This window comes from Cherax quadricarinatus, chromosome 5, assembly GCF_038502225.1.
Source record: "Cherax quadricarinatus isolate ZL_2023a chromosome 5, ASM3850222v1, whole genome shotgun sequence".
NCBI lineage: Eukaryota > Metazoa > Arthropoda > Malacostraca > Decapoda > Parastacidae > Cherax > Cherax quadricarinatus.
The window spans coordinates 74,783,375-74,800,403 of record NC_091296.1 but is presented as its reverse complement, the minus strand read 5'-3'; the positions used below and the strand labels follow the sequence as shown (position 1 = coordinate 74,800,403).

At 44.1% G+C, this 17,029-nt stretch overlaps 1 protein-coding gene across 1 annotated transcript in view; it reads right to left on the bottom strand.

The window, feature by feature from the left end:
• LOC128685109 (TLC domain-containing protein 2) overlaps positions 1 to 17,029 on the bottom strand; it is a 65,065-nt gene that overhangs the window by 23,117 nt on the left and 24,919 nt on the right. Inside the window, exons 2-3 of the mRNA XM_053771629.2 lie at positions 2,889 to 2,971; positions 142 to 271 (exon numbers count right to left, since the gene is read on the bottom strand). Of these exons, the coding sequence (XP_053627604.1) occupies positions 142 to 271; positions 2,889 to 2,971 (213 nt within the window). The remainder of the gene's footprint in view (positions 1 to 141; positions 272 to 2,888; positions 2,972 to 17,029) is intronic.

Here is a 17,029-nt window from a genome sequence, read left to right as displayed (position 1 = left end):
TAAGTATTAATTTATTTCTCTGACGCCTACATCATTTACTATTTTACAGAGTTAGTCCTTCCCCATAATTATAATAAAAGTTCACTGAATTCAACTGAACTTGATCAAAGAAGATATTAGATGAGCACAAGACCAACTTACCCAACAAACATGGCTGAGCAGACCGCCAGACCAAAGCACAGTATAACACACACATGATGAACCATCAACTCGTATGAGGAACGCTTCCGATGACACCTGGCCATGTCCACCAGGTCATGGATAAAATAACCTGTGTGATGGACACATACATTACAATCTAATCCCTTCATTGGCGGTACCTTAATACTAGCAAAGGGCTCTTGATACAAAGATTTAGCTGTTATACCCTTCCTTGGATCAAATCAGATTGACTATCGTGCCACAAGACTCTGTATTACCCCATACAGATTTAGTGCTACCCCCTTCCCCTTTAAGCCTAAAAACTGGATTGCCCAAGAGATTTTTTCAATACCCATTATAACCCCCCCCCCCCTTCTTTCCTCAAGTAAGGTTCCTCGATGTTGGTGAGGCTCTTCTGATCCAAGTAATTGGATCTAACCTCCTCTTCCTTGGATTCAACTTAATTCCCTTCCATGACCCCAACAATTTTAACTCATAATAATAACCCAAGGTGTGTTGTTCACCTAATGGTAAATATATTCACTAGTGCATACGTATACCAGTCCACGAGACTGACTTCTTGGTGTATATTCATCCCGTTCTCAAATTCGAGCGAGTATTAGTTGACAAATTACCCTTCGTGCATTTTTATAAGCTCGAATTGGTTCGTGTGGAAATAAAAGAGGTAAAACATTACATCCCTCAATTAACTTACCACTACACGGCAGGAAGAGGGATGGAGTACCTTGACTCTAGTGAGGAGCTCTTGATGCAAGGAACCGAAGCCACCCTTCCAGTCCTTAGATCAAATATGATTATCTTCTATTCCCTTGGCGTTGTATGACCTCTTTGAACTTAGCGCTTCCAAATGGATTTAACAATGGCAAGTATTTCAAACCAGTACACGTTCATCTTCACTATTCTTGACCCCTCAAGGGAGGTTCCTTGACGCTGGTGAGGGGCTCTTGATCTACGGAATTGGATCTGTGCTCCGGTTCCCTGCACTGAGCCTGAATACCTTCCACCCCCTCCCCCACATGCGCTGTATAACCCTACGGGTTTAGCGCTCCCCATGATTATAATAATTACAATCATCAACCTCATTATTTAGATCTGCGGCTCAAACAATACTAATATTTAATATTAACATGCAACAAACCCTTAGTATTTATTAAAGGTCTACTTATTAAAGGTCTATTTATTAAAGGTCTATACTGCCTAGTATAATTTATCAAGTGTAAATTAGTATGGGATGCACATAACACTAGGCTGCATCTCGTGCATAAGCATCTAATATAAATTATGGAGATAAAAATCAAGATACGGAAAATGACATAGCAGTATTATATATTAATATACTGTCATTACCAGTAAGAGGACACAGTAGGAGTAGATAACACCAGATGTTAATATCCGGCCTTCCTGTCTGCCGGATATGCAGGAAAGAGAAAGTGAAGTCAGTGTACATAAAGTAATGATTATGTGTTTTTTTAAACTGCATGAATTATTATTATTATTATAATCAAGGGGGAAGCGCTAAACCCGGAGGATTATACAATGTGGAAGGCATTCAGGCTTAATTCGGGGAACTGGAGCACAGATCCAATTCCCTAAATCAAGAGCCCCTCACCAACATCAAGGAACCTTCCTTGAGGGGTAAACTGCATGAAGAACTTCCAGACGCCCAAGTTTACCAGTATCCATATATTTCTAACTTTAATACTTCGCATATACAGTAATTTTAATAAGTTTTATGCAATAATTTAACGTTTTTTTTTCAAGAATTCTCAGAAATTTTCAATTTTTTCCAATTAAAATTAAGATTAATTAACAGTAAAAATATATAATTTTATAAATTTTAATGAACTCTTCATATTATCATACAGTCATGTGCACAACTGTGATGCATTTCTGGGAAATGTTAACGTCCAAGAAACTGATGTGTAAGGCTGGTTTTTAGTGCCTAGTTTTGATTATAATAATAATAATAACAATAATGCAAGGCTGTTTGAAATGGCAGTAAATGTCTCGTAAAAATAATGGTCAAAATACTGAAAATAAAAAAAAATAGTTAGAAGAGGAATATTTCTGTCTATCCAGACTTTTCCTCTCCACAGCTTGCCAAAAATTCCATTCGACACGTTTAAATGTTTCCCTAGTATGGGATGCCAGAAGAGAAACTTCATCTGTAATCAATGGTGACACGATACACACTGACGTTCTAGTTCCAATCATTTAACATGATACAACCAAGAGACACACACACGCGAGTCCAGGAGCTGTGAATCGACTTCTGTAACCACAATTAGATGAGTACACACACACACACACACACACACACACACTCCAGAGATGGGACACAGCAACAAGAGGTCACAACTGGAAGTTAAAAACTCAGATGAGTCACAGGGATGTTAGGAAGTATTTCTTCAGTCATAGAAATGTCAGGAAGTGGAATAGTCTGGAGAGTGATGTAGTGAAGGCAGGATCCATACATAGTTTTAAGAAGAGGCATGATAAAGCTCATGGAGCAGGGAGAGAGTGAACATAGTAGCGACCAGTGAAGAGGCGGGGCCAGGAGCTATGAATCGACCCTTGCAACCACAATTAGGTGAGTGCACACACACACACGATAAAGCTTATGGAGCAGAGAGTGTGTGGACCTAATAGCGACCAGCAAGAGGCGAGGCCAGGAGCTATGACTCGACTCCTGCAACCACAAATAGGTGAGCACACACACTACTCACCTACTGAAAAAGATATAAGCATATGCGAGGAGCTGGTGTACGTGTTGATGAGGTCCTCAGCAAGCTTCGGGTACTCGTAGAAACTGGAATTAAATGAAACAATCTTCTCTTAGAACGGAAGGGAAGTGAAATAGGATATGATAATAATGATACTGTTAATGATTACTATGATTAATCGGATATATTTAAAACCATTTATACAAACGTATTATTATAATAATGGTTCACAAAATTGACATGCAGATACCAGTTATCAAGACTGACCACCTCAAATTATCTCCTCACATCTTTCAGTTTATTCTGTCTTAGACTGATAAAGCCAATGGTTGGAGAAACGTCTTCACATTAAAAACATCCAAGTGTTGCACTGTCTTATTCATCTACACAAACTAAAGTTTGCTGTAAAATATTGTCACATTTAACATTAATGAGATTAAACATGCCACCAGCATCCATCCGCCCCAGTAACCCCCAAAATATATTTGGTATAACCTTCCACAAAATAAATTACATTAGTGATTTAGGTACTTTTTCTATTGTTTTACTAAATTTTGGGAATTTGCCGTCGTTACTGCTATCAAACTTTATTACAGGTTGAACCCAATCAGAAGAGATGTTCAATTTCTTCAACAAAAATGGTAAATTAACACCTGTGTAGCAACACCCCAATTCGAACCTTCCACTAAGAAATATACACCAGCCTTGAAAGTTTAAAACAAATCAGAAAAGACATTTTCTAGTTATAGCCCAGAAACCAATATCTTTAAATATGACAGTGTTCCCATTAAGCCACTCAGAAGTTGTATTCTCAAAGCATCTGCGCTGACGGTTTGAAGTCGATTGGATTAGTCATTATTACAACCCAGGGACAATAAGGCCTGTTATCCTGGGTGTAAATGGGAGCAAGGAGCAAAACAAACTGAATGACTGTGAAATATATTTTCCTTCACCAAGAACAATGTGAATATTTTCAACTATGTACACTTTATACAGTTGGTAAATATATGTGTACAACACGGTTTAGGCAAGGCCAAGACACAGCCTGGAGACAGAATGGACAACCGTGCTCAACCAGCTCTAGTATGGAAATGACAAGGGCAGACAGGCGGGTGGTGCCCACAACACCTCTGCAATTGCCAGAACCATCTTCTCAATGGCTGAACCTGGGTACTGATCGAACGATGGGGCCCCATCGTTCGACCCTTAGTACTGCTTCGCTGGTTGGGGGAGATAGCCTTTCAATGAGGGTGTGTACACGCTCCGAATAAAGGTTACGTACTCTTTGCATGGCACAGTCATTCATAAATTATTGCATGAAAACCAGCATTTAATTCCTAATTTCCTCAATAAAATTAGCAAATTAGCCCCTACACCGTTCCTGAGTAAGATACACCAGAGTTTAAAATTTGTAGGCGTTCAGAAGAGGCATTCTTCGGTTATTTGATGAAAACCAACATACTTAATAAAATTATCAAATTAAAACTTGAACATTTCAAATTCAATGTGAAGTAACACGGCAGTGTTACATGTTTGAAGAAAGACAGAAAATTTATTTTTCATTTATCACATATTCCAACAAGTCCAAGTTATTGAACCGCAAGTAAATGATAAATTTGCACCTGAACACCCAAGAAGAAGACGAAGAATTTATTCGGATTACTAACCCGGGATAACTCAAAAAGCCAATTAGACCTGCTTATATCCTTTGTGGGTCCGCTGATCCTCTCTACCAGGATGCCACCCACAACACTCAGCTAACACCCAGGTACCACTTACTACTCGGTGTAAGCAAACATGCCTAACATTTCCACTTGATCCGAGATAATGCCTGAATTTTTCAATTTTGATTGTTGGGCGCTGCAATTTGATCTACATAACGATCTTTGTACTACGCTGCACTATCTGAAGTGATATCTCTCAACGATGTCAGCTTTCTAAATGTACAATCATATGCTTGAATGTAATAGATCAGGGGCTCCCAACTTTTTTTGTTCCTCTGTATCCCTTGGGCATTCTGATAGGTCCCCATGTACCCCACGGGCATTCTGATAGGTCCCCATGTACCCCACGGGCATTCTGATAGGTTCTCATGTACCCCTCGGGCATTCTGATAGGTTCTCATGTACCCCTCGGGCATTCTGATAGGTTCCCATGTACCCCACGGGCATTCTGATAGGTTCTCATGTACCCCTCGGGCATTCTGATAGGTTCCCATGTACCCCTCGGGCATTCTGATAGGTTCTCATGTACCCCTCGGGCATTCTGATAGGTTCCCATGTACCCCTCGGGCATTCTGATAGGTTCCCAAGTACCCCTCGGGCATTCTGATAGGTTCTCATGTACCCCTCGGGCATTCTGATAGGTTCCCATGTACCCCTCGGGCATTCTGATAGGTTCCCATGTACCCCTCGGGCATTCTGATAGGTTCTCATGTACCCCTCGGACATTCTGATAGGTTCCCATGTACCCCCCGGGCATTCTGATAGGTTCCCATGTACCCCTCGGGCATTCTGATAGGTTCCCATGTACCCCTCGGGCATTCTGATAGGTTCTCATGTACCCCTCGGGCATTCTGATAGGTTCTCATGTACCCCTCGGGCATTCTGATAGGTTCCCATGTACCCGCCGGGCATTATGATAGGTTCTCATGTACCCCTCGGGCATTCTGATAGGTTCTCATGTACCCCTCGGGCATTCTGATAGGTTCCCATGTACCCCTCGGGCATTCTGATAGGTTCTCATGTACCCCTCGGGCATTCTGATAGGTTCCCATGTACCCCTCGGGCATTCTGATAGGTTCCCAAGTACCCCTCGGGCATTCTGACAGGTTCTCATGTACCCCTCGGGCATTCTGATAGGTTCCCATGTACCCCTCGGGCATTCTGATAGGTTCCCATGTACCCCTCGGGCATTCTGATAGGTTCTCATGTACCCCTCGGACATTCTGATAGGTTCCCATGTACCCCCCGGGCATTCTGATAGGTTCTCATGTACCCCTCGGGCATTCTGATAGGTTCTCATGTACCCCTCGGGCATTCTGATAGGTTCCCATGTACCCCCCGGGCATTATGATAGGTTCTCATGTACCCCTCGGGCATTCTGATAGGTTCTTATGTACCCCTCGGGCATTCTGATAGGTTCTCATGTACCCCTCGGGCATTCTGATAGGTTCTCATGTACCCCTCGGGCATTCTGATAGGTTCTCATGTACCCCTCGGGCATTCTGATAGGTTCCCATGTACCCCCGGGCATTCTGATAGGTCCCCATGTACCCCTCGGGCATTCTGATAGGTTCTCATGTACCCCTCGGGCATTCTGATAGGTTCTCATGTACCCCTCGGGCATTCTGATAGGTCCCCATGTACCCCTCGGGCATTCTGATAGGTCCCCATGTACCCCTCGGGCATTCTGATAGGTCCCCATGTACCCCTCGGGCATTCTGATAGGTCCCCATGTACCCCTCGGGCATTCTGATAGGTTCTCATGTACCCCTCGGGCATTCTGATAGGTTCTCATGTACCCCTCGGGCATTCTGATAGGTTCTCATGTACCCCTCGGGCATTCTGATAGGTTCTCATGTACCCCTCGGGCATTCTGATAGGTTCTCATGTACCCCACGGGCATTCTGATAGGTTCTCATGTACCCCACGGGCATTCTGATAGGTTCTCATGTACCCCTCGGGCATTCTGATAGGTCCCCATGTACCCCTCGGGCATTCTGATAGGTCCCCATGTACCCCTCGGGCATTCTGATAGGTTCTCATGTACCCCACGGGCATTCTGATAGGTTCTCATGTACCCCACGGGCATTCTGATAGGTTCTCATGTACCCCACGGGCATTCTGATAGGTTCTCATGTACCCCACGGGCATTCTGATAGGTTCTCATGTACCCCACGGGCATTCTGATAGGTTCTCATGTACCCCACGGGCATTCTGATAGGTTCTCATGTACCCCTCGGGCATTCTGATAGGTTCTCATGTACCCCTCGGGCATTCTGATAGGTTCCCATGTACCCCTCGGGCATTCTGATAGGTTCCCATGTACCCCTCGGGCATTCTGATAGGTTCTCATGTACCCCTCGGGCATTCTGATAGGTTCTCATGTACCCCACGGGCATTCTGATAGGTTCTCATGTACCCCTCGGGCATTCTGATAGGTTCTCATGTACCCCTCGGGCATTCTGATAGGTTCCCATGTACCCCTCGGGCATTCTGATAGGTTCTCATGTACCCCTCGGGCATTCTGATAGGTTCTCATGTACCCCACGGGCATTCTGATAGGTTCTCATGTACCCCTCGGGCATTCTGATAGGTCCCCATGTACCCCTCGGGCATTCTGATAGGTCCCCATGTACCCCTCGGGCATTCTGATAGGTCCCCATGTACCCCACGGGCATTCTGATAGGTTCTCATGTACCCCACGGGCATTCTGATAGGTCCCCATGTACCCCTCAGGCATTCTGATAGGTTCCCATGTACCCCACGGGCATTCTGATAGGTCCCCATGTACCCCTCGGGCATTCTGATAGGTTCTCATGTACCCCACGGGCATTCTGATAGGTTCTCATGTACCCCTCGGGCATTCTGATAGGTTCCCATGTACCCCACGGGCATTCTGATAGGTCCCCATGTACCCCTCGGGCATTCTGATAGGTTCTCATGTACCCCACGGGCATTCTGATAGGTTCTCATGTACCCCACGGGCATTCTGATAGGTTCTCATGTACCCCTCGGGCATTCTGATAGGTCCCCATGTACCCCGAAAGGTTAATTAAGGATCAAACATTTATAAAATTATATTGATTTTATATTATTTTATTATGAAATTTGTATGTGTAGATATTATATAAGGATTTTATACTACCGATAACTTGGAACTCAGTAAATTTATAAAATATTTTGATCTGATCCATACATATGTTATACATGGAGAGGTTTTCGGGGGTCAACGCCCCCGCGGCCCGGTCTGTGACCAGGCATCCTGGTGGATCAGCGCCTGATCAACCAGGCTGTTGCTGCTGGCTGCACGCAAACCAACGTACGAGCCACAGCCCGGCTGATCAGGAACTGACTTTAGGTGCTTGTCCAGTGCCAGCTTGAAGACTGCCAGGGGTCTGTTGGTAATCCCCCTTATGTGTGCTGGGAGGCAGTTGAACAGTCTCGGGCCCCTGATACTTATTGTATGGTCTCTTAACGTGCTAGTGACACCCCTGCTTTTCATTGGGGGGATGTTGCATCGTCTGCCAAGTCTTTTGCTTTCGTAGTGAGAGATTTTCGTGTGCAAGTTCGGTACTAGTCCCTCTAGGATTTTCCAGGTGTATATAATCATGTATCTCTCCCGCCTGCGTTCCAGGGAATACAGTTTTAGGAACCTCAAGCGCTCCCAGTAATTGAGGTGTTTTATCTCCGTTATGCGCGCCGTGAAGGTTCTCTGTACATTTTCTAGGTCAGCAATTTCACCTGCCTTGAAAGGTGCTGTTAGTGTGCAGCAATATTCCAGCCTAGATAGAACAAGTGACCTGAAGAGTGTCATCGTGAGCTTGGCCTCCCTAGTTTTGAAGGTTCTCATTATCCATCCTGTCATTTTTCTAGCAGATGCGATTGATACAATGTTATGGTCCTTGAAGGTGAGATCCTCCGACATGATCACTCCCAGGTCTTTGACGTTGGTGTTTCACTCTACTTTGTGGCCAGAATTTGTTTTGTACTCTGATGAAGATTTAATTTCCTCGTGTTTACCATATCTGAGTAATTGAAATTTCTCATCGTTGAACTTCATATTGTTTTCTGCAGACCACTGAAAGATTTGGTTGATGTCCGCCTGGAGCCTTGCAGTGTCTACAATGGAAGACACTGTCATGCAGATTCGGGTGTCATCTGCAAAGGAAGACACGGTGCTGTGGCTGACATCCTTGTCTATGTCGGATATGAGGATGAGGAACAAGATGGGAGCGAGTACTGTGCCTTGTGGAACAGAGCTTTTCACCGTAGCTGCCTCGGACTTTACTCTGTTGACGACTACTCTCTGTGTTCTGTTAGTGAGGAAATTATAGATCCATCGACCGACTTTTCCTGTTATTCCTTTAGCACGCATTTTGTGCGCTATTATGCCATGGTCACACTTGTCGAAGGCTTTTGCAAAGTCTGTATATATTACATCTGCATTCTTTTTGTCTTCTAGTGCATTTAGGACCTTGTCGTAGTGATCCAATAGTTGAGACAGACAGGAGCGACCTGTTCTAAACCCATGTTGCCCTGGGTTGTGTAACTGATGGGTTTCTAGATGGGTGGTGATCTTGCTTCTTAGGACCCTTTCAAAGATTTTTATGATATGGGATGTTAGTGCTATCGGTCTGTAGTTATTTGCTGTTGCTTTACTGCCCCCTTTGTGGAGTGGGGCTATGTCTGTTGTTTTTAGTAACTGTGGGACGACCCCCGTGTCCATGCTCCCTCTCCATAGGATGGAAAAGGCTCGTGATAGGGCTTCTTGCAGTTCTTGATGAACACGGAGTTCCATGAGTCTGGCCCTGGGGCAGAGTGCATGGGCATGTCATTTATCGCCTGTTCGAAGTCATTTGGCGTCAGGATAACATCGGATAGGCTTGTGTTAACCAAATTCTGTGGCTCTCTCATAAAAAAAATTAATTTTGATCTTCGACTCTCAGTCTGGTTAGCGGCTTGCTAAAAACTGAGTCATATTGGGACTTGAGTAGCTCACTCATTTCCTTGCTGTCATCTGTGTAGGACCCATCTTGTTTAAGTAGGGGCCCAATACTGGATGTTGTTCTCGACTTTGATTTGGCATAGGAGAAGAAATACTTTGGGTGTCTTTCGATTTCATTTATGGCTTTTAGTTCTTCCCGCGATTCCTGACTCCTATAAGATTCCTTTAGCTTAAGTTCGATGTTTGCTATTTCTCTGACGAGAAAATTAGGCAACTGTTTTATTATTATTATTATTATTATTATTATTATTATTATTATTATTATTATTATTATTATATTCATGGAGCGGGGCTAAATCCGTAAGGTGTCATATGAAGCCTGTAGAACTGAAGGCAATTATGAGTGATCCAAGAAAGGAAGAAGATAATGTATTAAAGAGTAAATGACACTAAGTTTACCTGGAGAGAGTTCCGGGGGTCAACGCCCCCGCGGCCCGGTCTGTGACCAGGCCTCCTGATGGATCAGAGCCTGATCAACCAGGCTGTTACTGCTCGCTGCACGCAATCCAACGTACGAGCCACAGCCCGGCTGGTCTGACAAACACAGCAGAACTGACCTATACTGAAGTTTAATGTTTTTTATTTGTGCTGAATTTACCAGTATAATCACTGGCGGAACTTTAAAAAATAAACCTCTGTAATCTATATAAAGATAAGTTTATTGACAATCAAAACAACGAGAAACTTGTGTCATCTGGAACAACCAAGTCATACAAGGACGCAACACCCAAGTCATACAAGGAGGCAACACCCAAGTCATACAAGGACGCAACACCCAAGTCATACAAGGAGGCAACACCCAAGTCATACAAGGAGGCAACACCCAAGTCATACAAGGAGGCAACACCCAAGTCATACAAGGACGCAACAACCAAGTCATACAAGGAGGCAACACCCAAGTCATACAAGGACGCAACACCCAAGTCATACAAGGAGGCAACACCCAAGTCATACAAGGAGGCAACACCCGAGTCATACAAGGACGCAACACCCAAGTCATACAAGGACGCAACACCCAAGTCATACAAGGACGCAACAACCAAGTCATACAAGGACGCAACACCCAAGTCATACAAGGAGGCAACACCCAAGTCATACAAGGAGGCAACACCCAAGTCATACAAGGAGGCAACACCCAAGTCATACAAGGACGCAACAACCAAGTCATACAAGGAGGCAACACCCAAGTCATACAAGGACGCAACACCCAAGTCATACAAGGACGCAACACCCAAGTCATACAAGGAGGCAACACCCAAGTCATACAAGGAGGCAACACCCAAGTCATACAAGGAGGCAACACCCAAGTCATACAAGGACGCAACACCCAAGTCATACAAGGACGCAACACCCAAGTCATACAAGGACGCAACAACCAAGTCATACAAGGAGGCAACACCCAAGTCATACAAGGACGCAACACCCAAGTCATACAAGGACGCAACACCCAAGTCATACAAAGACGCAACACCCAAGTCATACAAGGACGCAACAACCAAGTCATACAAGGACGCAACACCCAAGTCATACAAGGACGCAACACCCAAGTCATACAAGGACGCAACACCCAAGTCATACAAGGACGCAACACCCAAGTCATACAAGGACGCAACACCCAAGTCATACAAGGACGCAACAACCAAGTCATACAAGGACGCAACAACCAAGTCATACAAGGACGCAACACCCAAGTCATACAAGGACGCAACACCCAAGTCATACAAGGACGCAACACCCAAGTCATACAAGGACGCAACACCCAAGTCATACAAGGACGCAACACCCAAGTCATACAAGGACGCAACATACTCTTCCCAACACTGAACCACTAACCCAAAAATTATATACTGGTAGCTTGTTCTCTCTCAACTCTTTAACTGTTGTAAAATATAATGTCTGAATTAAATAGTTCACCATAAAGTCTGTTGCTGCTATAATAACAAAATACTCGGTTTTATATTTAAACTGATCAGTTTATTTTGTATTATCAAAATTTGAGACAACACACTGTGGTTACATGGCGTTTTACATGTGTTTGCTTCAATTAATTTTGAAACATAATAAAGGCAATACCTAAGAATGCAAACAAGAATATAAATTACTATACACAATATATATAAAAACATTCATAGTCCCTTCAAAATATATTTCTTTTCCTCCAAAAAAAGTAAGAGTTTGCTAGTTGAAAGAGGATACATGACCTTACCCAACTTTGTACCCAGTCATGTCTAGCAGTTACCACCAAAGTCTATTTTTTTGTCTGTTTGTTTGTTTGTCTACTTATTGGAGGCTCCAACGATGCCAAGGAATGTTTATAAGTATCTTAATTAAACACTTGAGAATATTTAAATTCTGCTATGCATACATCAAATTTGAAAGAAAGCGGCATGAATAAATAATAGGAGGGGTACCATCAACAGAAACCGTAATTTTAACACCAAGGGTACGAAACATTCTGAGGCAGGAAAGTAGCACAAGGACTGAAGGCGCAAGTGAGAGCATCGGTATCCTCCGTAACCCTAAACGAAAACACTGAGTGTGTGGATATCTTGAATACTTAGCGAATTTTAACCATGTCAGCACACTGGTTCTGTGGATAAACAAAAATGTTAAAAAACTGTAAATGGAGAGGGTATTAAACACGAACTAAGAGAGCATCACTACTATGAATAAGCTACATTTATTATGAAGGAACCCTAAAATGTAATGCTGGTACAAATGCAACGTCAGCCAGAGAAATGCTTGTTGACAGGAGTAACCTGTCCGTGTAAATAGAAAAGTGCATGTGTGAGCAGTCTCTTCAGGGTTACTCATACATCTGCAGCTGTATGTTGGTAGTGCATTGTATGTGGAGGCGGGGGGGGGGGGGAAGGTGCAGAGAGAGTGTGTGTGGGGGAGGATGTACAGCGGGTGTATGTGGGCATCATGAAGGAGGCGTGTATAGCAGCACTAGTATCCGGCAACAGAAACATCAGGGCTATACTTAGCTCTGATCTGCCCAAACCCCACTCCTGCATTGTGAACACATATACGCACGCACGCACACACACACACACACACACACACACACACACACACACACACACACACACACACACACACACACACACACACACATACACACACATACACACACACATACACACACAGAAGAGGTATGATAAAGCTCATGAAGCAGGGAGTGACCTAGTAGCGACCAATGAAGAGGTGGGGCCAGGAGCTACTAATCGACCCCTGCAACCACAATTGGGTGCATACAGTTAGGTGAGTATACACATCTGGAGCCACACGGGCGACCAGAGACGTGGGAAGCCAAGATGCTGAAGGCGGCACTGGAAAACTTCTCTCTCCAGGCACCAACATGTTAGGGACACAACCAGAGAGAGAGAAGAGACAATAAACCAGAAAGGCTGGACCGTGTATTCGTTTTGAACAGTTCAGAAATAGGGGATATCACACACGAAAGGCCCCTCAGCGCTAGCGATCATGTGGTCCTGAGTTTCGAATAAATAATAGTTAACAATGGAAAATGAAGCAGTACGAGAAGGACAGGAAAAGCCAAACTTCAAAATATGGGACTACACAAGTATAAGGCAATTCCTATATGGGATGCAGTAGGTAAGTGAGCTAGAGGGGAAGACAGTAAATGAAATGATGGAGCACATGACCACATAGTGAAGGGAGGCAATAGAGAAGCTCATACCAAGGGGCAAAAAAAAAAACAAAAACAGGAAAACCAGAGTGAGCCCATGGTTTACCAGGAGGTGTGAAGAGGCCAAAGCCAAGTGTGCTAGAATATGGAAAAAGCATAGAAGGCAAAGGGCCCAAGGAAAACAGGAAGTTGAGCCGAAGAGTCAGAAATGAATATGAATGGATAAGGAGAGAAGCCCAGCATCAATACAAGAATGACATAGCATCAGAAGCCAAATCTGATCCAAAGTTGTTATACAGCCACATCAGGAGGAAAACACCAGTCAAGGACCAGGTAATCAGGATGAGGAAGGAAGGAGGGGAGCTCACACGGAACGACCAAGAAGTATGAATTGCTCAGCTCGCAATTCAGGGAGGTATTCACAGTGGAGACAGAGAGGCTTCCAGCAAACCGAGGTAGTAAGGTGCACCAGCAAGTGCTGGACACATTGCATGCAATCGAGGAGGAGGTGAAGAAACTGCTAGGGGGACTAGATACCTCGAAGGCGGTAGGCCCAGATAATCTCTCTCCTTGGGTCCTGAGAGAGGAAACATGCACTGTGTATGCCACTACAAACAATCTTCAATAAATCTTTCGAAACAGGGCAACTGCCTGAGGTGTGGAAGAGAGTAAATGTAGTCCCAATTTTTTAAGAAAGGAGATGGACACACTGCACTAAATTACAGGCCAGTGTTGTTGACATGCATAGTATGTAAAGTTATGGAGAGGATTATCAGGAGTAAAGTGGTGCGGGTTATTTCTGTATGAACTGGTTGAAAAGTTAGAGGAGTAAGCAGGAAAAGGAGGAAAAGTACGGCAATGGATCAGGAAATACCTGACAGGAAGGAAACAACGTATCGTTACGAGACGAGGTGTTAGAGTGGGTGCATGTGTCGAGTGGGGTTCCACAAGGGTCAGTCCTAAGTCTGGTGCTGTTACTTTTATATGCGAATGAATGACGAAAGGGATACATTCTGAGGTGTCGCTGTTCGCAAACGATGTGAAGCTAATGAGGAAACTACAGGCAGACGAGGATCAGGTAAGCCTACAAGGGGATCTGGACAGGTTGTAAACCTGGTCCAACAAATGGCTCCCAAAGTTTAACCCCAGCAAGTGAAAAGCTATGAAGCTTGGAGAAGGACAAAGAAGACCCCCAGACGGAGTACAGCCTAGGAGGCCAAAGGCTGCAAAACTCACTCAAGGAAAAGGATCTTGAGGCGAACATCATACCGAGCACTTCTGAGGCGCGCATCAGGCAAATAACTGCTGCAGCATAGAGGCGCCTGGTAAACCTGGGAATAGCGTTTCGACATCTAAGTAAGGATTCATTGACGACACTGTACACCGCGTACGTCAGGCCCATACTGAAGTATGCAGCACCAGTTTGGAACCCACACCTCATCAAACACGTCAAGAAATTAGAGAAAGTGCGAAGGTTTCAGCAAGCCTCGTCTCGGAGCCGAGAGGTTTGTCCTACAAGGAGAGGTTAAGGGAACCCAACCTGGCAACAGTGGAGGACGGGAGGAATAGGAGGGACATGATAACGACATATAAAATGCTGAGAGGAAATGACAGGGTGGATAGGGACAGAATGTTTCAAAGATGTGACGATACAGCAACAACTGAAAGATGAACATTCATATGAGTCACAGGAATGCTAGGAAGTACTTCTTCGGTCATAGTTATCAGGAAGTGGAACAGTCTGAAGAGTGATGTAGTGGAGGCAGGATCTATACATAGCTTTAAGAAAAGGTATGATAAAGCTCATGGAGCAGGGAAAGAATGGACCTAGTAGCGACCAGTGAAGAGGCGGGGCCAGGAGCTATAACTCGACCCCTGCAACCACAATTAGGTGAGTACACACACACACAAACACCCATGCGAACTTTCCGCTGAACAAAACACAGCAGCATTAAACCACGATACAGGTGGGGTTAGAACCCATGGCAAGTGAGTCGTTAAACTCCAGTGGCTTACTCACTGGCCTGGAGTTTTGCGACCCACCAGCGCTAAAGGTTTGAAGTCGAAAAAAGGCATTTCCCAGCTTTCACACAGCCTCCCTCTCGTATGGTGATCCTAACCTACCTCTCATGCGTTACTCTTGCTGACCTCCCTCTCAGATGGTGTTCTTCTTGACCTTCCTCTCAGATGTTACCCTTCCTGGCGTCCCACCCAAGTGGTACTCTTCCTGGTATCCCTTCCATGTGGTACTCTTATTAATGACCTCCCTCTCAACGTGAGCGTGAGCGTTCCTGTACTCACCTGTTTATGGGTGCAGGAGTCGAGTCCTAGCTCCTGGCCCCGCCTCTTAATAAGCCGCTTGTATGTGTTTGTGTGTGCGCTCGCGCAAGCATACAAGCGAATTTAATTACCTTACATGAATGTGCCTGGCAGTAGGGGGAGCCCCAAGGCATTACTCCATCAATAAATTAGTCAGTAAAGTGGGCGTGACTCCTTTTCCCGCGAAAACACGCACACCAGCACCACGTGACTGACAATAACATGACGTTATGACGTCTCTTGGCGCGCACACAGGGCTGCCAACATTACGAATACACTATTGAACTTTCATAATTCTCCATGTACGTCAAGAAAATTCTTTATTCAATTCATCCATCTACATCAAACAATATATAAGATCACAATAAACAGGTGATATCACAATATGCAAAACAACCATTGAAAAAATAGCAAAATTCCAAGCGCTTTCGTGACTTCTCACATTATCAAGGAACTATAAAAAACAAACCATCAACAGGAAGACATATAAAGGGGAAATTCCACACCTCACACTCACGTCACCACAACAAGACTACACCTCACAGTCGCGTCACAACACCCGACTCAGTGAAACACACCTGATACTCTACCCAAACATTATGATTTTTTACTTGTCCAATGTATCATTAAACTCTTCCCAAATTTTATTAATTATAAATGAATCCAATTTATACAAACGAAAAAAAATATTATTTTCAAAACTGCTTTTTATGTAACGAGTCTATTATATTCCTGTCGACCATGGATACAACTTTCTCAACCTTTTAAAAATCCATTGGATGATTAAAATCTCTCACATGAATAAATAAGAGCATTAGAATCTTGTCCAGTTCTAACGTTAGCGAAAATTTGCGTATACAATTATTTCGAAAAAAAAAAAAAAAAGCATTCTGAATCTAACGAAAAAAATGTCTCACTGTGTTTGTTGATGATTACATGTATATGAAAAAATATATCTTTAAATACATAAGAGAAAATTTTAGAAAGAACTTAATTTTAAATGAAGTCTTGCTAAATGACCGAATAGATAACACGCGATTTTGGCTTAAATAGCAACGCTCTTCTTGCCGAATAAGGCAAGCGAAAATTTGTGTTTACCTGGAGAGAGTTCCGGGGGTCAACGCCCCCGCGGCCCGGTCTGTGACCAGGCCTCCTGGTGGATCAGAGCCTGATCAACCAGGCTGTTGCTGCTGGCTGCACGCAAACCAACGTATGAGCCACAGCCCGGCTGATCAGGAACTGACTTTAGGTGCTTGTCCAGTGCTAGCTTGAAGACTGCCAGGGGTCTGTTGGTAATCCCCCTTATGTGTGCTGGGAGGCAGTTGAACAGTCTCGGGCCCCTGACACTTACTGTATGGTCTCTTAACGTGCTAGTGACACCCCTGCTTTTCATTGGGGGGATGGTGCATCGTCTGCCAAGTCTTTTGCTTTCGTAGTGAGTGAT